Source organism: Tachysurus vachellii, chromosome 3, assembly GCF_030014155.1.
Source record: "Tachysurus vachellii isolate PV-2020 chromosome 3, HZAU_Pvac_v1, whole genome shotgun sequence".
In the NCBI taxonomy this organism is placed as follows: Eukaryota; Metazoa; Chordata; class Actinopteri; order Siluriformes; family Bagridae; genus Tachysurus; species Tachysurus vachellii.
The window spans coordinates 32,508,405-32,532,861 of NC_083462.1; the positions used below are offsets into that span (position 1 = coordinate 32,508,405).

General features: G+C 41.6%; 2 protein-coding genes across 2 annotated transcripts in view; one reads left to right on the plus strand and one right to left on the minus strand.

The window, feature by feature from the left end:
• Positions 1-1,202: 1,202 nt before the first annotated feature.
• Positions 1,203-14,813, minus strand: slc25a24 (solute carrier family 25 member 24). The gene is made up of 10 exons (XM_060866851.1): positions 14,456-14,813; positions 12,407-12,533; positions 10,257-10,344; positions 8,162-8,273; positions 6,011-6,169; positions 5,761-5,913; positions 4,628-4,735; positions 4,376-4,543; positions 2,345-2,495; positions 1,203-2,168 (listed from the first exon to the last, which is right to left on the minus strand). The coding sequence occupies exons 1-10, from the start codon at positions 14,636-14,638 to the stop codon at positions 1,987-1,989; spliced, it is 1,431 nt and encodes a 476-aa protein (XP_060722834.1). The 5' UTR covers positions 14,639-14,813; the 3' UTR covers positions 1,203-1,986.
• Positions 14,814-17,926: 3,113 nt separating this feature from the next.
• The window catches only part of elp3 (elongator acetyltransferase complex subunit 3), a 31,997-nt gene continuing 25,466 nt past the window's right edge, over positions 17,927-24,457 (plus strand). The window contains exons 1-4 of the mRNA XM_060866850.1: positions 17,927-18,091; positions 18,865-18,964; positions 19,219-19,357; positions 22,288-22,358. Coding sequence (XP_060722833.1) covers positions 18,070-18,091; positions 18,865-18,964; positions 19,219-19,357; positions 22,288-22,358 — 332 coding nt within the window. The 5' untranslated portion in view covers positions 17,927-18,069. The remainder of the gene's footprint in view (positions 18,092-18,864; positions 18,965-19,218; positions 19,358-22,287; positions 22,359-24,457) is intronic.

Consider the following 24,457-nt stretch of genomic DNA (forward strand, 5'->3'; position numbering starts at 1 on the left):
TGACAAGACACGCCCCTTTCTGCTCATTGGCTACACGTTAGTTTTGATTTTTGCTTTGTTTGCCGGCCCGACGCAGTTTTCTGAAGCGTTTCTCAAACATTGGAGACCCCACCTTTAACTGGATTATGCAAAGCGTTAAGCTTCCATATTGACCCATGTTATGGTCAGTATTGGAGAAAACTTCTCAAATAATCCTTTTAATATTTGATCCAAAAGCAGTATCATTTTTATATTACTAATCATTGTGTTACTGGATACGTCTTATCGATGGACCATTTTTTGTTTCTTTTTATTTCATTTTTTTGTTCCCAGTGCCTGTAAAGCCCATGTAATCCAAAACAGATAGACGTAGAAGCAAAAACACAGGAATTTTGTCCTGAGGCAAAACAATCAGCCGCAGAAGCTGTCAATCATCAGCTGCTGCACTTCTGCTGTTCAATATCTCATTAAGCATGCAATCGACTCGGACATGCCACGCTGTGTTCACTGGAAGGCTGAATTTCAGCATGGACTCCTGACATCCTGTTTGACGTCTACTGTACAAAACACAGACCTGCATCGATAGTGTTTACTGCTGCGCTTTACATAAAACGACCGCATCCATCTGAGTCACACTCACTGGGGAAACTGTGCTGATTCGTGCCAAATTCATCCCATACTATAGACATCCTTTTTTTTGGCGGTCGTTCTTTTATAAACATTTAAAAAGTTTGGTTTACAGTAGACTAATGAGCCATCAAGTAAAATTCAACCAAAGGTAAATAGTAAGCAATACAGAGACATGACCCACAGGTCAATCATGCTTCGGTAGAAAGAGACTGAATGTCATTATTGCCGTCTGTGTGTGTGTGTGTGTGTGTGTGTGTGTGTGTGTGAGAGAGAGAGAGAGATATATATATATATAGAGAGAGCGAGAGTGTCGCCGTCACTGTGATGTCTATGTAGCAGTTGTTTTAATAAAAAGGGGGAATATTACAATCACAACAAGACTTTTGTGTTCTTTATCTCCTCATGGATTAAGCAGCAGACTTCACATTCACACAGTTAAACTCTCACAGCACTTTCCCAATTCTCCACATCGGTCCATTACAATGAAATATTAACTGCAACAGTAAGAAAATCCTTACCTCAATAGATGGCACCAAAGAGCGAGTGTCTCTCCACCTGCTTAAAGACGTTATCAGACACAGGAGATGAAAACGTAAAAGCGGACGGTTTATTCAGTTGTTTTCGGTTCTCACTACAATGTAAACAGGATTTTGTAAACAGGCTGCATGAATGAATCGGGATCTGTTGATATGATAAGGCACGTTATTGTCTTTTTTTTTTTTGTGCAAAAAAGCTAATTGATAAATGCATTTTATTCAACCAACATGAACAAATATCTCTTTTTTTTTAATATATCACAGAATACAAACACTAAACCCCTGGAGGACAGCCAAGCAGAGGCAAACATCCAGACCTTCTGTTTGTGTAAACTTTTGCTACTATAATTTTATGCATTAGACGTAATGAAAAAAAAAAAAAAGTAAACCTGAGAAGATTGGAGTGGGTTTTTTTTTCTGGACAGTTTGGCTTTGAATAAATTCATAATGACATTCGCAACACATAAAACTACATTACAAGTCATTTTTTTCTGTAAATGTAAAAGGTATTAATGGCAATTTTAACCCAAATACAATAAACTCCAGCTCAAAGGCAGACAATGTTTAGGTATAAAATCTATTATAAAATCACATCCGTCTTATAGGTCTTGTGATCTATAGAATAGATATAAATATACAAGATATATGTGTTCATATTGGTCTGCTCCAGTAGATACTCTGGATTAGATCATATCGCTATGAATTATTACAAAAGTGCTGTGTTTGTATACACTCGGTACAGATAAAGGCCTACACTATGACGCACTTTGGTTCATGCCGCATCCTAACAGTATCACATGCTTTACAATCCCCAGCAACAAAATCCCGTCCCACATACACCTCACTTAGAAATGCCTAAACCGGTCTTCATGTACTCGTACACCACGTAGCTGATGCTGACGGCAGGAATCACTTTCATGAAGTTGGGTAAAATGCCGCGGTACAAGCCGAAGAAACCTTCCTTCTCCATGATCTTCTTGGTCAGTTTGGACATGGACACCTGCTCCGAGCCTTCAATAGACGCTGGAGGAAAAAATAGTCAAAGATAAGATTCTCTCTCTCTCTCTCCACAATTTTTTTTAACTCCGATGGATCAGTGCAGTTTACCTGCAGCAGGTCCCGGGTGTTGGATGAAGATGAACATGCAACATGAAGTAAATCTTCTGAGCTGTGTATATTATGAATATTAAATGATTTACCTTGGGCCTGCATGCGTGTCCGGATCAGGGCGAGAGGGTAACTGGCCAGCTGACCGCATGTGCTGGAGATGGTACCACAACCCAGTAGAACCAGTATCCCAGGGTTAGCGGAATCTGTAGCGTAGCGTGACAGCCAGGTGTTCTTTATGGTCTGTGTGTGGAGAGAGAGAGAGTGAGAGAGAGAGAGAGAGAGAGAGAGGGAGAGGGAGAGGGAGAGGGAGAGAGAGTAAAAGAGAGAAAGAGAGAGAGAGAGAGAGAGAGAGAGAAAAAGAGAGAAAGAGAGGGAGAGAGAGAGAGAGGGAGAGGGAGAGAGAAAAAGAGAGAGAGAGAGAGAAAAAGAGAGAGAGAGAGAGAAAAAGAGAGGGAGAGAGAGAAAGAGAGAGAGAGAGAGAGAGAAAAAGAGAGAGAGAGAGAGAGAGAAAAAGAGAGAGAGAGAGATTTAACTCACCATTTTCTTCTTACACTACATAAAAATGGCCAACACAACAAGGTATAACAAAACACCTCAGATTTATATTTTATGCCAATTTTTCCAAGTAACAAATACAATGTATATAAAAAGTCCACACACGCCTGTTATAGACCGTGTTTAGGTATAAAATCTTCTATTTTCACAAGCTGGCCAGCTCCAATAGATGGGCTGGATTAGATCTTATCACTATGAATAATTGGAAAACTGGTGTGTTGGTATTCTGGAGGGGAGCTCATGTTACACTCAGTACAGATAAAAGGTTTACTCCATTATGTCTTCCTGCTGTGGTAGGAATAAATAAACCATTCCATGTATCACCTTTTTCCACTTTTAAGGTGATCTAGCTAACGAAACTGAAACACAAATTATCACGCGCCTCATTGTCAAAAGGTCCGGATCAGAAAACATTTATCTCACATACATTGGATGTTCCATGGAACACTGAATCATCAAGCGGTGAAAAGACGTCCCTCATGTTCTTCACAAAATAAACTCTCACTCACTCATTCATTTTTTACCGCTTATCCGAACTACCTCGGGTCACGGGGAGCCTGTGCCTATCTCAGGCGTCATCGGGCATCAAGTCAGGATACACCCTGGACGGAGTGCCAACCCATCGCAGGGCACACACACACACACACACTCTCATTCACTCACGCAATCACACACTACGGACAATTTTCCAGAGATGCCAATCAACCTACCATGCATGTCTTTGGACCGGGGAGGAAACCGGAGTACCCGGAGGAAACCCCCGAGGCACGGGGAGAACATGCAAACTCCACACACACAAGGCGGAGGTGGGAATCGAACCCCCAACCCTGGAGGTGTGAGGCGAACGTGCTAACCACTAAGCCACCGTGCTCCCACAAAACAAACTAATAAATAAATAAATAATAGTAATAAAAACAAACAAACAAAACAAAACATCAGAGCCTAAATCACCCTAAACCACGTGGGGAAATGTGGAAGGGTCTGATGAGACTTTTTCGTGCATATTTCTAAAGATCACCATACACAAGGTGAAGCATGGTGGTGGTAGCATCGTGCTGTAGGGCTGCTTCGGCTCAGCTGTGGCTGCGTGACAAGACGGATGGATATCCAAATACCGATCTGTATTTTGGCACGAAAACCTGCAGGCTTTTGTTAGACAGCTGAAGATGAAGAAACCTTTCACCTTCCGGCACAGTAACGACCCGAAGCACAAGTCAACAAGGGAACGGCTCCCGAATAAGAAGAGCGTTGTTTAGGTGTAGCCTCGATGTAAAACACTTCGATTAATAACAGTGAAAGCAAGCTTGGTTCTCCTTCAGATTAGGTGGGAAATATCCTGTCCTGAAAAATGACCACACAGCTACAGCCAGCACCTGGCCTCACGCTACTGAGATAATCTGTGAGCCATAGATCAACTGAAATGAATCTGTCAGATGTTTCCATCCCAAAAATCCATTCTGATGTCAAGTTCTGTTAACTGATTTGCACAGCAACAAGCCTCAGTGCTAGACCTGAATACAAAGGTCTGCCGTGTTCGACAGCCTCGTGTCTAAAAGCAACCGCACCTCGTAGACAGCCAGGTCGATTCCTGCGTAAGGAATGATGCCCAGGATGTTGGGAATGTAGCCTTTATAAAAAGCCTTCAGTCCTTCCTTCCTCAGAATCTTCTTGGCACAGTCGAACATTCCCGAATACTGTCCGGTTTTCCTCAGCGTCAGTCTCGTCTTCATCACCTGAAATACAGAAACGGTAACAAATTATTTTTAGGGTTAATGTTAGATCTGTGGAAAAAATACTGAAGATGTTTTTGCTCATACCTCCAAGGGGTAGATGGCTGTCTGTGCTGTGGCTCCAGCCAGAGAACCTGCCATGAACCTCTCATGGGTCTGGATCTTCCCTCCTTCTGAGGTCAGCAGCTTCTTATACTAGCGGAGAGATGGTTAGTGAGATCAGCTGAGCAAAGACACCAATCCCTTGCAGTGCTCGGTGCTAGTCTTTACGTCGTTTGTCATTTTGCTGTCATTTGTACACGATATAACCGACGGAAGAGATTTAGAATGCAGGATGGTGGTGGTAGCGTCTTTTTTTTTTAGCATTTTTTATGCAAATTCTTGAGGAGAATGAAGTCCCACTTGGACAACAGAACAAGACAACAGTACAAACAGGGTTTCTGCAGGGTTTAATCAGTCAAATTTAAGACTTTTTAAGACCTTTTTATGACCATTATGATTTGAATTTATGACCTACACGAATTACGATAAATAACTTCAGTCATTAAAATTCCTTTCAAAAGTCTTTATTATTGACTTTCATTGAAAGTAACAAGTTTTATTATTTAAAGAGTAATTCTATTATTATAGTATTCAACACCCACAGGACCTCCGCTTTCAGTGTGGAGGTTGATCCGAAACCACTGTGTGTGACACTGGATGTGACAGAAACGGAATCCCGCGCTGTACTTGGACCGGGTAACGTTAGTGACGGAGCCGAACAAAACTGACAGATCGCCTGCACCCGCTGCAGGCCTTTTACAGCAACGATATGCTTTTCCGACTTTGCATGCGACTTCCAAGGCTTTTATGCCTAAACTAGACAGCTCCAACGTCTTCTTACACAGAGTGCAATAAAAAAAAAATTTTTATTGTTAAATTTATGACTTTTTATGACTTTTTATGACCCCGAGGAAACCCTGTACAAAGGAAAGGCTTTAAGAAAAAAAGTTGGAATTGGAGAAAATCTCTTCGTACGAATTGGAGAAAACGGCAAAATTTTAAATACTGACAACACAAAGCTGTACAAGAACAGTGCAGGTACTGACATTAACGGATGAACACTTACATCTAAATACTAGCCACGTCGCTCAGGAACCTTCAGACAAATCTGTCCACCTGATCCTCTACAATCCTACATGTGTTTACATGGCAACTGAAAATAAAGGTCCGTCTCTTACCTGCTCATATGCCATGAACTTGATGGCAGTTTCTGGGGCAATTTTCAGTACGTTGACACCGTTCCCCCTCCACAAGGATGTGACGCCGCCCTCTTTAATCATCTGCTTGAACCCGCCGACCAGACTGATCGAGTTGGATTTAGAAGCGTGAACCTGTAACGTTTGAACATTGCGGCTAAACGCGTGCTCTTTGTTGAACGGAATATAGAAGAAGTATAGAAATAAAGTAAAGTGTTGTGATGGGCTGCACCTGCATGAACACTTTCATTCGATCCAGAGGAGCTGTTCCTGTACGTGACACCGCCCCTGCCACTGCACCCGCAGACAGCTGCTTCCACCACAGACCGGTCGTCTTCTCCTCTTCTGTGAACTCATCTGGGATGGTCAGGCTGTCACCGATATCCAACACCTAGGGCACAATTTGTACAAGTGACTAACACTAACACGCTACTATACGCTGATGGATGGGTCGAGAGGAGCGGTCGCGTAATATAATAATCGCATTATATCATTTATTGACCGATTTATTCACGTTATTTATTTACTTTCCTGTTACAGTTTTCCTTCACTACTAAGAGACAATGCTCCTGTGCACAAAGCACAGAGCTCCATGAAGACATGTGCCCCTTTTCCACCGAGGCAGTTTGAGTGCTGGTTCGGAGCCTAATTTAGAACCAGTTCTTTCTTTTTCGACAGCCAAAGCACCGGCTCTGAACCAGGAAAAGTGGTTCTTATGTAGCACCAAAACGTTACTGGTCTAGACTCAAGAACCGCTTGTGTCAGGGGCTGTGGGCGGAGCTACTGTTAGCGCCTTTGATAATGTACCTTAAGTATACTAATGTTTAATACACTTTTACTTTACCGCAGTATGATACATTATCAGCACACACGTTGGATTCGCCGGGTTTGGATGCCAATGTAGGTTCACAAAGCCATGAGCATTAACAGCAAAGCAACATCCGCCATTGTTGATGTTGTGTTTGTGTTTGCCGCTGCTGCTGCGCTAAAGATGCTGGGACACGTGACACGTATACAGTGACGTCAGACTCGCTTCTGTGATGGCTCTTTAGCCGATGGAAAGGCAAACCGTTTCTTAGAAGGTTCGCCAGTGGAACCAACTTTGAAGCAGCATCAGCACCGAACCAGCACCCGGTTCTTTTTGGTGGAAAAAGGGGTAATGGTGTGTTAAGTTTGGAGTGGAACTACTCAAGTGTCCTGCACAGAGCTCTGACTCCAACATCTAGTGAAAAGCCTACGCAGAAGATCGGAGCTGGGGAATAAACCTGGAGTGAGATGTTCGAACCAGCACGTGTAGGCGAGACTGGTCAGGTGTTCACATCCTTTTGCCCATGTAATGTCTTTGTTAACGACTGACTACCGCGTGCATCATGGAGGTCTGAGAGAGGATATTAAAAAGAGCGAACGATGCTGCTCCTGAGTGATGTGTTTGCTCTACTGTCAGATCACATCCTCAGATCCTGATCATGCCACACTCACCTGTGGCTAGGAGTCCAACAGAATAACACCAACCCTGAATAACCGACTAAAATCTGCAAGCTCAATAAAAGAAGCATTACATCAATCAATAAAATCTGAATGAATGTAAGTTTGAAGCCTTGTTTGTGCGCATTTCTGAATCTGAAGGGACGTTCTGAATCTTTATGTACAGGTCCAGTAACATTATGTTGCTTTTTTCCAACATTACAGTATAAGCCCACAGATCAAAAAACGTGCGAGCCCATACACCACGTCTCTATCGCTTCACAGTACTACAGTCAGTTTTACTAATGACCACTTTAACCACACATTTAATGAATATTTAACTTCCACCTCATTGCAACATTCATCCTAATCTCACTGCCTGAGCTTTTAGGTCATCAGTTGTCTTACGCAATGGTGTAATCTTACGCTCTGCTGGAACTCTGGCTAAAGATTTCAACAGATTTGCTTAGTTTTACACAGTAAGACTGCGATGTTTGTCGGGCAATAGTGTTAAATTAGCATTAAACCGTATGAGCTTGATTTTAAATGGTAATCAAATCCCTGTAGCTGCACCGCATGCAGTAAAACGGTGTGCTAACTGAAGCCAATTGCACTCGCTGCTATCACACACCTCTTAAAATAATCCTGATTTCTTTCACTCTTTTATTCCCTCTCGGTCCTTTTCCAATTACCGTCAACAGGGTTATAAAATGGCAGGCGAAGCTGCTCAGGAAACTGCTTATGTGTGTGTGTGTGTGTATGTGTGTGTGTGTGTGTGTGTGTTCCTCGTGCATAACTTCTACCTTCCCATACAAACTATTTCATAAATGTAAAAAAAAATCCTATTATCTAATGCTCATCCCTCTTAAAGGAATGGGTCTGTATGGCTCGGGAAAAGTGTGTGAGGTGAAGCGCTTACTGTAGAGTGTTTCCAGTAGCGTATGATCTCCTCCAGGTCGGTGGCTGGGTTGAAGAGGAAGTGCTCCCTCCACTCGTTCCACTCCACCGTCATTGTGCCATCTGCATCGATGCTGAAAGAGAAAGATCAGAGATGGAGAGCGGTTCCTGAACAACTGGACACGCTTATATTCTCGAATGTCCACCTGAAACACTATGGAAAAAACAATACACTAATTTAGACACTAATTCCTGCTAAAGTATTAATAATTCACAGAGCAATAAAGTATATATTAATAAACACTATACGTATATTTACGGTATTAGTGGTGCATTAAATCCACCTCACGGCAGCGCGGTCTTCATAAACAACATGGGTTGAACTGAAGAGCTCTGTGACTTTCATAGGATATCACCTTTGCCACAAGTCTTGTGAACTTTCTGCCCTGCTAAATCTACCCAGTCACCTACTAGTGTGGAATGGAAGTGTGTAGAAGCAACGTCAGCTCAGCTACAAAGCAACGGACCACGCAAACTCACAGAGCGGAACCGCCGAGTGTTGCTTTACTCACTACAACACCTGAAGTCAGAACCTGGTTTTCACGCCCAAGCAGCTGCGTACAAACTAAGACCAAGCCTACGTGCAACGTGACGTGTCGGCCGTAGGGGTGCACAGAGCATCGCCTCGTGTTTTACTAGCTAGCAGTCTAACAGATAAATTGGAATTTGGTGGATACCAGGAGGTCCTAAGAAGGTTTGGTGTCAGCACAAAGCAAGGCCCATACACACATTGTGTGTTGAGTCTGGTGTGGAGGAACTCGCCGAGGAGCTCAACAACACTGAACACATTGTGGATAAACTGGGACGTCAGCAGTGAGCTGTGAGCCAGGCTTTTTCACCCCAACATCGGTCCCTGACCTCATTAATGCTCTTCTGACTGTGGATTCCACTTCCACGGTCCATGACCAACTCTCTATCACTCCATAATACCACAGTTAGTCCTACTAATGACCACGATAACCACAACCTCTTAAAAATCCTAATCTCACTGCACGTGCTTTGAACGTGTTGAAAACCTTCCTCGAAGACTGGAGGTTGTCATATCGCTGAATCCCAGTGGGTTTGGAACTAAACGATCAACAAACCCATGTTGACTTGGTACATATTGAGAAGCCTGTTTACAAGATCTACATGAACGCTGTCGGATCTGTGAAGATAAAAGAGGCAACTTTTAGAAGATTTATTCCAAAATAACACACTGAATATCACCTGTCTGATGTCTTTCTCCTGGACATACAGTGTATTCATTCACTCACTCATTCACTCACTCATTCATTTTCTACCGCTTATCCGAACTACCTCGGGTCACGGGGAGCCTGTGCCTATGTCAGGCGTCATCGGGCATCAAGGCAGGATACACCCTGGACGGAGTGCCAATCCATCGCAGGGCACACACACACACTCTCATTCACTCACACAATCACACACTACAGACAATTTTCCAGAGATGCCAATCAACCTACCATGCATGTCTTTGGACCGGGGGAGGAAACCGGAGTACCCGGAGGAAACCCCCGAGGCACGGGGAGAACATGCAAACTCCACACACACGAGGTGGAGGCGGGAATCGAACCCCCAACCCTGGAGGTGTGAGGCGAACGTGCTAACCACTAAGCCACCGTGACCCCCATACAGTGTATGACTCGTCTTAAATCTCAACCTAGTATCGATCCTCGATCCAAGATAATTCACTTTACATCTCTGTGGCTGCATATATGCTCAGGGCATTAAGCGAGCGAAGATAAATGGGATTACAGGCTACATCCACGCACAAACATGTTTGGCTTTTTTTCTTCTCTTTTTGTATCTCTCAGTCAGATTTATCACTTCCTTGAGCCCTCTAGCAGCCTTTATCCCCAAAGGAGCTGACAGAGTCGTGAGCCTCTCACTGTTACAGTGTCGGCTAAAGCCCTCGGAGCCAAACAAACCCTGATTTCTCATTGCACGGAATGTTTGCTAGCTCTACTTGCTGTGACTCTTTTGATCAGATGAAGCGGACACGTGGAGCGACGGGACTTTGTGATAACCGTCACGAGAGTTTTGGCTTTAATCGTCACCTTTGAAGAATCTTTTGGGCTTTTTCCTTTGATATGTTCACGCCCAGCTCTGTGAGTGCCTGTTGAATCTCGGTGTAATCGATGTGTCCTGTGGAGAAAACGAATAGATCAGAACACGTCTTAACAACAACAACAACAACAACAACAAAAATGGAGTCATGAGGAAAAAGTACAATCAATTTTTATAGATTTTTATTTATCAGTGCCTAAATAACAATGGCTGCATCACAGCAAGAAGAAAGGACAGAAGTGATGACCTCAGAGTCATTATGTTACTGCTCATCAGTGGGTGGGTGGGTGAGTGGGTGGGTGAGTGGGTGGGTGAGTGGGTGGGTGGATGGATGGATGGATGGATGGATGGATGGATGGATGGATGGATGGATCAGATGCCTGGCTGGATCAGATGGATGGATGGATGGATGGATGGATCAGATGGCTGCCTGGATCAGATGGCTGGCTAGATCGGATGGATGGATGGATGGATCAGATGCCTGGCTGGATCAGATGGCTGGCTGGATCAGATGGATGGATGGATGGATAGAGATGGCTGGCTGGATCAGATGGCTGGCTAGATCGGATGGATGGATGGATGGATGGATCAGATGGCTGGCTGGATCAGATGGATGGATGGATGGAAGGATGGATGGTTGGATGGATGGATAGAGTCTAGAGTCTTCATGACAGCTGCCAGTCTTCCCTTAAACTAAGATATTCAAGATATAAAGAACACGCCAAGATCTAACCCAGAAACAGAGAAGCCCAACTCTCAAGCACGGTGGAGGAGAGGTGACGATTTAATCTGGGAAACTGCAGACAAGCATGAACTCTAGACAAATGTAAGGTCATCTGTCCAGCAGCTTACGCTGGGCTGAAACTGGATCATGCAGCAGTTCAATCATCCCAAACACGCCGGCAAATTGACTGGCTAAAGAAGAAATAAAGCAAGGAATGGCCGATATTGGAATACGCTAGAAGGAATCGATGAACTGAAGCAATGTTGTACAGAAGATTGGGCCGTACTTTCTCCAGAAGAAAAATGCCAACATACTGAAGTCACTCGAGGTTATTTGTTTGCTTATAGATGTGAATGAAAGAGGGCCAGACAACTGTTCTTTAGGTCCTAATAACTAGGTTAAAGAGGCGCTAAAAGTTCAAGACAGAATGTTTCGGACAAAAGCCTTCGAAAGCAGCGGATATGCAAAATGCTTGATGATGTAATAGCTGTATTCAAAACGAGACATTAACATCGAGGAAGCAGAGACGCAACGTTATGATGGGCCGAAAGTCACCTGAGAAGCTTATCGGTGCTTGTGTTAACACTTCTTCAGCCTCAACTCCATATTTTACTCACAGATGTTATTGAGGGGACTGAAATGGGACCGTCTTGTACATTCTTCATGGATTTATCAAGCAAAAGTTCTTTAAATAATGCGCCCATGCTATTTCACTGGTACAACGGTGACATCTCTGGCATTGCTGACTGCACAGGTGAGGAGTTCCAGCATTTTATTTCCTCTTTCTACACATTTCCCCGTGCTGTGGAATATATATGAAGTACTACGGCTCACCCTGACTCAACACATTCCTCCTTGCAAACCACTATCAGTTACAGACTGACAAACTCTCACTCACTCACTCACTCATTCATCTTCTACCGCTTATCCGAACTACCTCGGGTCACGGGGAGCCTGTGCCTATCTCAGGCATCATCGGGCATCAAGGCAGGATACACCCTGGACGGAGTGCCAACCCATCGCAGGGCACACACACACACACACACTCAGGGCACACACATTCACTCACACAATCACACACTACGGACAATATTCCAGAGACGCCAATCAACCTACCATGCATGTCTTTGGACCGGGGGAGGAAACCGGAGTACCCGGAGGAAACCCCCGAGGCACGGGGAGAACATGCAAACTCCACACACACAAGGCGGAGGCGGGAATCAAACCCCAACCCTGGAGGTGTGAGGCGAACGTGCTAACCACTAAGCCACTGACAAACTTTCACATCCAAATCTCTGAAAACATTTCATTCTTTTTTCACAGCTATAAAGACAGAAAGAGAAGAGAAGGAAACGTATTTTCTTTTATTTATACAATCAAGCTGGTCACAGATCATCAAAAAAAAAAAAAGCTTACCATCCTTGTTTTTGTCTAGACTCTTGAAAGTCAGATTGAGCTTTTTCTCATGCTCCTTCAGGTAGTTGGAAAACTCTACAAAGTCGAGCTGCTCGTCTTTATCCGAGTCCCCACTAGAAACGATTTTCTGGTGTAGGAGAGAAAAGAAACCCGTGTAAACTTTAATGATATAGATGTGGATTTGGTGGAAAACAACCTGCGGGAATAATTACTGTACGTTAACAACCGGATTTTACCGAGCTGTGTGCCGTCTTCCATCAGCTGTGGTTAAACGCAGCCTTCATGTTAAATGCAGCTCTTTAACGTACACGCTTACTGTATCTGATGTTAAAAAACGTCACACACACACGTCTCCCAGAAATCTGGTGGAATTCAACCGATCAGATGACGAGTTGGAAATTTTGTGTGCTGTACTCATCAGACATGATAAAGTTTCCCCCAAATAAATGATTAATATTAATCACAATAAAACACAAGTGAATGCTTGACTGCAGCAGCACCGTACTACAGATCAGTAATACAGTTGTTGTCACAACAATGTGTTTTTATTCATTTTGTTGATTAGTTGTTGCAGACCTAAATTTAAACTTTAATATAACTCTCTAACTTTACAAACTTTGATTATCATATAAATGAAAAGATCCATCTTCTGTACAGTTTTTACCCCCAACAGGGTCAAAGGGAACCTGGAGTAAGACCATAAGGTGGGGGACACAGTGTACGGGGTGTCAATGCATCACAAGGCACAATCTCTCTCTCTCTCTCACACACACACACACACACACACATCAGAAAATTTACTGATGCCAATCAGCCTACACACGTCCTTGTACCGAGGGAGAAAACTGGAGTATCTGGAGAAAACCTCTGAAACACAGGGAGAACATGTACTACACACACACACACACACACAGGGAGGAGACGGGTGGAGAAAACCTCTGAAACACAGGGAGAACATGTACTCCACACACACACACACACACAGGGAGGAGACGGGTGGAGAAAACCTCTGAAACACAGGGAGAACATGTAAACTCCACACACACACACACACACACACAGGGAGGAGACGAGTGTAGAAAACCTCTGAAACACAGGGAGAACATGTAAACTCCACACACACACACACACACACACACACACACACACAGGGAGGAGACGGGACTCAAACCCCAACCCTGGAGGTGTGAGACAATCCTGCAAACTTTGCTTTTCTCTGGCCACCAATCAGATTACAGGACATCACTACCATCGTCGTGACTCGCACCTTCTCCTGCATTGTTCATCGTAACGCTGAGCCGTGTTCCTACAAGCCCCGAGTCCCAAAACACCTCCTCCAAACCCGTAAATCTCTTCGTCTTCCGTTCTTTCTAAATCTCTGCTTTCCAACTTGTTTGTGGTCAGTGTTTGGATTGTGTTCTACCTAAAACTTTGTTGTATACTTTTGCTGTATACTGCGTTCGAGACCGTCAGCGCTGTAGACTCAGGTGTGTGTGTGTGTGTGTGTGTGTGTGTGTGTGAACAAGAGGTGTGCACAAACCCAGTAGGTGTGTTTTTCACGTGTCTTTCATTCCTGACACACCTCACACTTCTGGTTTTACACTAATCCCAGAATGGTATGCAGTTGTGTGTCTTCTGTATTTCAGCACATGAGCGTGTGTGTGTGTGTGTTACTATGTGTATATAATATATAATGTGTAGTGTATTAGACATTATATCGGTTCATCATGGGGGAGATATAAAATGCAAGATATCTACCCACAGAGACTGATAGACTAATAAACATCCTTTTTCTCTGAAAAGAAGAGGGATTATTGATTTACTTCATGGGAGTTATTATCCAGCTCGGCTGAGTCAGTGTGCAGATTTAATGCAGAAGATAAAACACTTTTGGACTTTTCAGCTAAATAAAGTGACGTTATTTCCTTCTCTGCCCTGGGACAGTGTTGATGTCTGTAAAGTTTCTATGGCGGACAATAATCACACTGTACTGACAGTATAAAACAGAAAGGTTTTGTGTTTATACTCCATGTTTGTTAGGGTGTTTACCTGAGCCGCGTCCGCCCCCAGAGAGAAGCCCATGTCGGCCAGACCAGCCCTCAGCTCCCCAATGTCCACCTTTCCGTCTTTATTCACGTCCAACTTGTCAAAAAGCGCCTCGAAGCTCTTTTTCGCTTCGTCTTTCTGACACCGCGCCTCGGTGAAAAACAGCTTCTTTAAGCCTTCGTACATGATTACTGCTCTAACGCAAAGAAATTTCCTGACCGAATAAAAACACGACCTCGGTGTGTGAAGTGAAGTGAAGTGGCATCAATTCGCCCGTTAGCTTAGATGCTAATTTAAAGCGTAATCTAAGGTTATTACAACAGAAAAAAAAAACCGTCGACTTGAGGCTGGAAGAGTAGGCGGGGTTTAAGTGACTGAGGATGATACAGTGGGCGGGGTTGAGTGGCTGAAACTGGTAAAGTGGGCGTGGTTTAGTGACTGGGGTTGGTGCAATGGGAGGGGTTTTAGTGATTGATGTGGTAACGTGGGCGGGATTTTAGTGAATGGGGTCGTGAAGTGGGCGGGGTTTATTGACTGAGGCTTGTAAAGTGGGCGGGGTTTAGTGACTGCTGCCTTGTGTATGAGACACACCCTACTGGATCAACAGACTAACGCTTTACTACTGCACGTAGGGTCGGGTTTCAACGTCGGACCACATTAGTTTATTTCCGTGTCATTTGTTTGTGCAAGGACTTTAACAATGGCTGTGTTTATTTTGTTTTAAATAAATTTTATTATTTTGTTTAAAGTCGTTACACATGCAGACACGTCATGCTTCATGTATGGAAAAATCCATAATACATTAAGCCCTCCTGTGTCATATAACCCAATGTAGTAATGAGCCTGTAGCTATTAGCTTGTAGTAATGAGCCTGTAGCTATTAGCTTGTAATAATGAGCCTGTAGCTATTAGCTTGTAATAATGAGCCTGTAGCTATTAGCTTGTAATAATGAGCCTGTAGCTATTAGCCTGTAGCAACGTAGTAGTAAACAACATAGCTATTAGCTATCACATAGGACTTAGCTATCACCTCTATTTCTACTACGTTGTTTACTGATAACATAAACTCTCCCTGTCGACTCATAGACTTTGGAACTGACTTGAATGGTTGGGTCTTTTTTTTTTTTTTTTCCACTGACTGAAATAGAGATGTCATGACTCATTGTCTCCATGGCAACCTGGTTGTGTTTGGAATGCACTTCTGTAGACTTGGGTCTCTGTGACGTACCGTAGCCGTGGATTTATGTTGTGATGACGAAGCTTTAATGAAGATGTTATAGTTTTTACCAGTAACTGTAATTGACTAGTTGCATCCAAGCCGTAATTAACTTAAAAGAAGCATAAATAATGGCTAGATAAATAAAGTCTGGAAGCCGTGGACATCATAAGATGCTGAGTTTCTTCCCTTGCTGCTTTGCCAGGCCTTTACTATACTGCAGCAGCCTTCACTTCTGCTTTTTTTGTGTCTCTTTCTACCTTAGGTTTTATCTTCAGTGAGTAAAAAGCAAGCTCCGTTCAGTTGAAGTCAGGTGACTGACTTAGACTTTCAAGACCATTCCATTTCTTTGCCTTAAGAAGCTCTTGGATTGCTTTTGCCGTATGTTTCGGGTCATTATCTTTCGTACTGTGAAGCTGTGTTATCTCAGGTTTGCAGCATTTGACTGAATCTGTGTGGACCGTATGGCTGCTCTGTACACTTCATCCTGCTGTTTCTATCCGCAGTCACATCATCAATACACACCAGAGACTCAATTTCATTGGAAGTCATACACCTCTATGCCATAAGACTGTTTCCACCATGTCTGATATATGACGTGCTTTCTCCATATTCTTCTCTTCCCGTCCTTCTGCACAGACTTCTAGGGTCAGTCTAGCCTGTGTCTTTCATGTTCCCAGTGGTTTGCTGTTTATAGTGAGCTCTAGTTTACATTCATGAAGGCGTCTCTTGATTGTAGACTTTGATGATGACACACCTACCCCCATGAGAGCGTTCTTAACTTGGCTTGTTGCCGTGAAAGGGTTTTTTCTTCAACAACGAGAGGACCGAATTCTGTGACTATCCACATTAGTTGTTTCCTGTAGTCTTCCAGGACTTTTGGTATTGCTGAGCTCACCCCTTTTTAGGAATGTGACAAACTGTTTATTTGCTCGGAAGACGCAGTTCACACCATACCATGAAACTGCTTATCAGTCACCAGGGAGTGTAAAAAAAAAAGTGGGTGTAGTTTGTTTTTCTTGGTAAATTGAAATTCTAGAAATCTACACACTCTGCTTAATTTCAAATCCATTGTGTAGTATACAGAGACAAAATGACCAAAAAATGTGTCACGGTCCAAATAATTATGGACCTTATAAGTTTTTTAGATTTCATTCATCTTACATTTTTTTTAGTGTCAGTCATTCTTTCTGTTATTCAATTTCAGTATCTGTTTTATCTTGAGGAAAGCCGTCATGAATCTAGAGTTTATATCAGTAACACAGTGCTCTCAAGTTTTGAAGACAGGCAAGCGTGACATCTCCAATTGCGTAAGAAATACGATGTGTGACGGGAGAGCGTGACAAAAGACCCAAATGCGTGACTGTCACTCTCAATGCGTGACACTTGACAGCCCTGGTAACATAGCAGAATTTACTCTAGGACAGTTCGGTCATTAACACGCATGCTCACATATCATGCATATCACATGCTCACTCACACCAAGAGCAAATTAGCTTAGCCAGTATGCTGACATGCATATTTTTGAACAATGAGAGGAAACTGGAGGACATAGAGGAAGCCTACATGAACATGGGCACTGTATGCACTGTAACCTAAGCTCAGGATTAAGGTCTAGACCCTGAAGGCAGCAGTACCACCCATTGCACCACTATGCCGCCTGAAACTGACTGTGATGCTGAAACTGACTCCTGGTGCTCCTGAAGCTTTGGTTTGGTTTCATACTGAAACGCTGGTGCATTTGCATTCATCGTACGACATCAAAAGCGCGCAAGAAATACTCAACGTATATTATTTTGGTGGTATTAGGAGCAGTAAGGCATCTGAACCCACGGCACACTGGATAGGATGATTTGGTTATTAATGTTAAAGGGATTAAAGCGTTGAAACAAAGTTTACCCCTTGGGGTTATTATGAAGCAACAGTTAAAGCAGAACATCATATAATGGGGAAAAACTTGTTTGACTTTCTAAATTAAGCAATGAAATACTAAAAGACATTAGCGTTTAGGATACTGAGAAAAATAATCGGTTTGTTTTCATGCTATCAAATTATTCCACATTACACTTTTCACTGTAATTCAGTCTGTATGTTTCTAATATAAAGATTTTCTGTACATGGCTTCAATTCATGCTCATTGCACAAAGATATATAGCAAAATGTCCACTGCTCGTGTGAAAACTAAACAGTGAGGCCGCTAGGGAGCGTTAAACTGTTGTGAGTGCAGCATTTTGCGACACTTCCCGTTGCTTAGCGGCGTTAAGCATGTTGAAGCTGCATGCTAGCTCTGTTTACGTAGACACACGTGCAGCTAGTTAGTATTTCGTGTTAATAAAGAAATAAATAAATAATAAATCCAACAGGAGAAGTGAATTTTACCTTCAGGTGAACTGTGGGCAAGATGGGAAAGCCGAAGAAGAAAAGTAAGTGATCTCGAAAGTGGGAAAAAGAAATAGCTGGTTAATGCAAGTAAATTATGCTGTTTAGTTATTATTGTTGTTGTTATTATTATTATTGTTGTTATTATTATTTGGTGGGAAGTCAATTTATTTAATATTGTAATTGTTGTTATTATTGTTATTATTATTTGGTGGGAAGTCAGTTTAGTTATTATTATTGTTATTATTGTTGTTATTATTATTATTGTTGTTGTTATTATTTGGTGGGAAGTCAGTTTAGTTATTATTATTGTTATTATTGTTGTTGTTATTATTCTTGTTGTTGTTGTTATTATTTGGTGGGAAGTCAGTTTAGTTATTATTATTGTTATTATTGTTGTTGTTATTGTTGTTATTATTATTGTTGTTGTTATTATTTGGTGGGAAGTCAGTTTAGTTGTTACTACTACTACTACTACTACTACTACTAATAATAATAATAACTAAACTGACTTCCCACCTAATAATAATAATAATAATAATAATAATAATAATAAAAATTTATTATTATTATTATTATTATTATTATTATTATTATTTGGTGGAAAGTCAGTTTAGTTATTATTGTTATTATTGTTGTTGTTGTTGTTATTGTTATTATTATTATTATTATTATTATTATTATTATTATTATTTGGTGGGAAATCAGCTGGCTTTTCACTGAAGAAATACTAGCTGTTACAATACCCCTAAGTTTGATGGTTAACAACAACATGTATATAATTAAATGACGTAATTCGTGTCTTTTACCTTAACAGGTGACCTCAGCCGGGCTGAACTGATGATGATGACGATTGCAGACGTCATCAAACAGTTGGTTGAGGCTCATGAGCAGGGGAAAGATATCAACCTTAACAAGTAAGTGGAGTCCAAAAGAAACCACAAGTAAGAGTTTATCCCAAAAGAAAAGAGAAGCACGGAACAAACATGACACAGAGAAGAAGTAGAAGAGAGAGGGAGAAAGAACGAATGAGTGGCCAGTGATTATGTATATGTGTATTTATATGTAGGACTGAACCGTTCATCTTTATATGATCAGTACAGGAAATAACACCGTGTTCATACCATGTACAATATTAGTCTTGGCTTTTATAAGTGCTGCATCTTTTCAGGTTGAAGACAAAGACCTCAGCGAAGTATGGCCTCTCAGCACAACCCCGTCTGGTAGACATCATCGCCGCAGTGCCGCCTCAGTACCGCCGAGCCCTGATTCCTAAACTCAAAGCCAAACCCATTCGCACAGCCAGTGGGGTACGATTCACTCTAATCTATAGATTTACATTGTACAGAGCTTCACCAATTATTCACCAATTATTACACCTTCTTAAAAAGTTAGAAAGAAAAATGTTTGTGTTTTAGTGAGTAACGAGTTTAATCACACAGTGAAGTCTATATGAGAGAATTTGTTTATTTATTGATTTTATTATTTGATTAATTTTATTTCCAGGAATTAAAAATCATTAATCGTTTAGGAAAAAATATTCTTTATTCAAATAAAAAAATATACATGTTTTTAAACACACAAATAAAACATTACACCCCTAAAAATTCTTATGAACAAATTTTACCTGCAGGTTTCTGTTTATATTTTACTGTTTTTTTTCCTCTCTCTTTTTTTAATAATTATTGTTGATTTATTTTTTTAACGTAAATATTTAGGGAGTCACCAAGGCTAGATTTCGCTTTTGGAGTTCAACAACAGGAAGATGAGAGACTGTGTGTTGTAACCTTTATAAATCTTTAAAAATAGCTGCGTGAAAATGCCCAAATTCACTGTGAGGGCCGTAACGAAAAAGTTTGAAGCAAGTGGAGCTGTAATGTGTGTGTCAGGAAGAGGACACAAGGCCATTTCACACACACACACACACACACACACACACACACACACACACACACACACACACACACACACACACACGGAGAGAGAATGGGGAAGCAGGTTAAAGAGAAGATATTTTGTGGCCAGACGAGATAAAAACAGCTTTTTGGGCTCAAACCCAAAATACAAATTCATTAATTTGTTCATTATTTGTTGATGAGTGTATGAGTGTTCACGCAGAAAATGTAATTCATTTTATATATATATATATATATATATATATATATATATATATATATATATATATATATATATATATATATATATATATATACACACATACATATATACACACACATATAATGTTTGTTTGGGAAAGTGTTTGTATCCTCTGAGCTCCTGAGTGTGAATTTACTGCTCAGTGATGCGTTATTGCAGCTTTATTTATGAAGGATCACGCTGTCAGGTTTAAACAGCTGATTTGTTTCAATTACACACAAAGGTCACGAACACCCCAGAGTGAAAGTCGCTAACTGCTAATTGCTAACACTTTGCAATAAAAACACACCTCATTGACTTCCTCTGTAGTTTATCCCCAGTTTTTGGCCCCTTCAAGTGGTGCTCAATTTACTTGACTTCAGTCAAGAGCTTTTAGCAGTTTCCATTGTCACATCTACATCTAAATTCAGGATCAAATTTTATCCCTAATGCTCGAGTCAGAACGGAGCAACGGAGACGAGGTGAAACTCTATACAAAACAAATGATGATTAGTGGCTTAGACGCGAGTCAAAATAACTTCCACCTCTACTCAGAGAATTTCCTCTTCTTTTGTTTTGTCCTAATTGAATGCTTTAAGGTGGCTTAGTGGTTAGCATGTTCGCCTCACACCTCCAGGGTTGGGGGTTCGATTCCCGCCTCCGCCTTGTGTGTGTGGAGTTTGCATGTTCTCCCCGTGCCTCGGGGGTTTCCTCCGGGTACTCCGGTTTCCTCCCCCGGTCCAAAGACATGCATGGTAGGTTGATTGGCATCTCTGGAAAATTGTCCGTAGTGTGTGATTGCGTGAGTGAATGAGAGTGTGTGTGTGTGTGTGCCCTGTGATGGGTTGGCACTCCGTCCAGGGTGTATCCTGCCTTGATGCCCGATGACGCCTGAGATAGGCACAGGCTCCCCGTGACCCGAGGTAGTTCGGATAAGCGGTAGAAGATGAATGAGTGAGTGAATGCTTTAACTGGTATTTGAGCTTTACCTTATATGGAGTTTTGTGGGCGTCGCTAAATGCAAATGGAGCTGACTTACAGACTTTGAGATTAGACTGTGATTCGTTAGCATTCACATGTGAGTAGGGAGTAAATAATTACTGTGGCTTTAATGTGGTATAAAGTTTGTGTTCAGGTTGAAACAGGAAACTATTTATACACAAGCAGTCGATTGCGGTGTCTTGTAAGGACTCGTGGCGTTCAATTCAATTCCATTCAAATTTGACAATGGACATCGTCTGGCATCCTGAAACGCAGGACATGAGACGAAAATCTTTGCCTGGAAGCTAGAAAAAGCTCCCAAATCCATGTGGAAATGCTGGACTGACTCCAGGATCATCTTTAGAGAGAGATGGTGTCTCGGATTGCATTAGTCCGTGTTCACTTATCTCATGATGCGTTCTAACAGCCTCAGTGCTGTTGTGTTGCTGAAGGGAGAAAGTGCTAAATACACCAGTGATCATCATGTGGATCTGTTTAATTAATTAGAAATTTAATCAATTCGAATTCGTTTACTTTAGCGTTTTAGTCACCTGATTAATCACGGAGAATGTGTTTTTCCCGTTTCATCTTGTTTCTCAGCTGACTGGATGTTTATGTCAAAATCCAAACGATTTATCAGCAGATTCCTGAAACGTGTCTCGTTCCTGTACGTGTTTAAATACGCATTGTGAATGTTCTGAAGAGAGACATGTACAAGACAGAAATGAGGTACTGGATTCAGACACTGAGACACTGCTACTGGATTGTCACAATGCTCATGTACCTGAACAGAGATCAAACTTTTTGTAACAGATTATTATTCAGATCCCTCCAGGATTTCATGAAGTATTTTTGGGATGCTGCCTGAAATAGATTTTGAGTTTTTGTGCTTTTTATTTTTCCTGAATCGGTGAAATCGTGAGCACGGGATTCTTCTTTTTTTTTAATCTCCTAGCAGTGAAGACACATTTAATGACTCGCTAATGAAGTTACACTCGCGTTTCACACACGTTTGACTGAATGAGTGTTGTGGTGACGTCACACACATTTGTGTCAAGAGATTGCAGGTTAAAATGCCATGTTAAAAGTTTTTTTTCTTTTTTTCTTCCACGCCTCTGTCTAGATTGCAGTCGTGGCTGTGATGTGTAAACCCCATCGCTGTCCTCACATCAGCTTCACAGGGAACATTTGTGTGTAAGTGCATAGAACAAATCTTAAGCAGAATGTTAACACCTGATGTGACCCAACAAAATACTTACATTATACGTATACAGTCGTATGATTTTCAGTTGTATGATTTTCAGTCGTAGGATTTTCATTTATAAATATTTGGGTGTTTGGACCAGCAATTTAATTTTGATCTGTCAAATAACTCAAGGACTCAGTAATATTTCAGTAGTGAAATGAGGTTTATTGGATTAACAGAAAATGTGCAATAAGCATCAAAACGAATTTAGACAGGTGCATAAATTTGGACACCCTTGCCATTCTGTTTATTTGAATACCTGTAACTACTTAGCACTGATTAATTGAAACACACAATTGGTTTGGTGGCTCATTAAGCCTTGAACTTCATAGACCGGTGCATCCAATCATGAGAAAATTTTCTTGCGCAATTGCAAGTTGTTGTTCTCTTTGTCTCTCCTCTGAAGAGTGGCAACATGGGCCGCGTTCACACTTCAAGTCTTAATGCTCAATTCGGATATTTTGCTCAGATCTGATTTTTTTTGTTTGGCTGTTCACATTACCTTTTAAAATGTGGCCTATATCAGATACCAGTGTGAACTGTTTGCTGTTTTGAACTGACCCGCATGTGCAAACGAACAATAACAATGACGTCACAAACGTTACTTCCCGATGGAGGAAGTAAGTATTGTCGCTTTTCTTTCTAAATGTTTGTGTAACGGCAGCACAGAGACGCAGTGTTTTGAAAATTTTCAGATGTCAGATGGCGTAGTCACGTTTGTGTGCGAACTCGCCGGCACATAATTGTGACGAATGTCGATGTAGATTGACGTAAAGGTCACATCAAATCCGCCTCGGTTGTTCACACCGCGGCCACATTGGAAAAAATCAGATTTGGGTCTGATTCAGGACCACATATGGAAGTGGTCTGAATCTGATTTGAAAAAATCAGATCTGGGCTAGATTTGAGTGTTCACACTACTCCTGAAGAAGTCTGACCTGGTCACATGACCCCAAAAAAAAATCAGATTTGGGCCACTTTTACCTGCAGTGTGAACGGGGCCATGGAGGCCTCAAAACAACTCTCAAATGACCTGAAAACAAAGATTGTTCAGCAATGTTCTGGAATGGCTCCCAGTCCCCAGACCTGAATATCGTTGAACATCTGTGGGGTGATTTGAAGCGGGCTGTCCGTGCTCGGCAACCATCAAACCTAACTGAACTGGAGATGTTTTGTAATGAGGAATGGTCCAAAATACATTCATCCAGAATCCAGACGTTCATTACAGGCTATAGGAAGCGTCTAGAGGCTGTTATTTCTGCTAAACGAGAATCTACTAAATATTGATGTGATGTTTCTGTTGAGGTGCCCAAATTTATGCACCTGTCTAATTTTGTTTTGATGCATATTGCACATTTTCTGTTAATCCAATAAACCTCATTTCACTACTGAAATATTACTGTGTCCCGATCCAAACACCCAAATATTTATAAATGAAAATCATGGAAATTGTCAGGGGTTCCAAAACTTTTGCATACGACTGCATAAGTATGCACACCCCTTAGCTTTAAAAAATAGTTTGTTAAAGCAACTTTTGTTTGAAATGCAACACACTGTGTTTTTGGGTGAGAGTCTACAAACTCGACACATCTTGGTCCTTGTACACAATCCTCATCACATCATTCCTCAGGTTTTTGATAGGATTTAGATCTGATCTCTGACGGCAGCAATCCTAAAAGTTGATCATCATCTTTTTCTGAAGCCGTTTACTCTGTGAACTTGAATTTGTGCTACGTGCTCAAAGGTAACTTTGTTCTTTATCTTCAGCTGTCTAACAGACACCTGCAGGTTTTGTGTTAGGGCTGGGCGATACGGCTGAAAACTGTATCACGATATATCGGTCGATATCGATAATTATTGATATTTTTTATGACCCATTTAAAATGTGGACCAGGAGAAAAATATATTACATTTAAACATTTTTATTTTAAACTTCCTCTGATCATAATCCCCTCAGTTATTAAGACAGAAATGTCAACAAGCAGGAAAACTCAAATAATTATAATGTGAACATAAGTCTAAAGTCACAAAGAACACTTAACATTTA

Excerpts from the sequence above, each read along its gene's own strand:
- slc25a24 (XM_060866851.1), bottom strand. The coding sequence starts at position 14,638 with ATGTACGAAGGCTTAAAGAAGCTGTTTTTCACCGAGGCGCGGTGTCAG. Across the intron at positions 2,496-4,375 it reads TCGACCTGGCTGTCTACGAG|ACCATAAAGAACACCTGGCT; the intron begins GTGCGGTTGCTT and ends CTCCACACACAG. Across the intron at positions 2,169-2,344 it reads GACACGCATGCAGGCCCAAG|CGTCTATTGAAGGCTCGGAG; the intron begins GTAAATCATTTA and ends TTTTTCCTCCAG.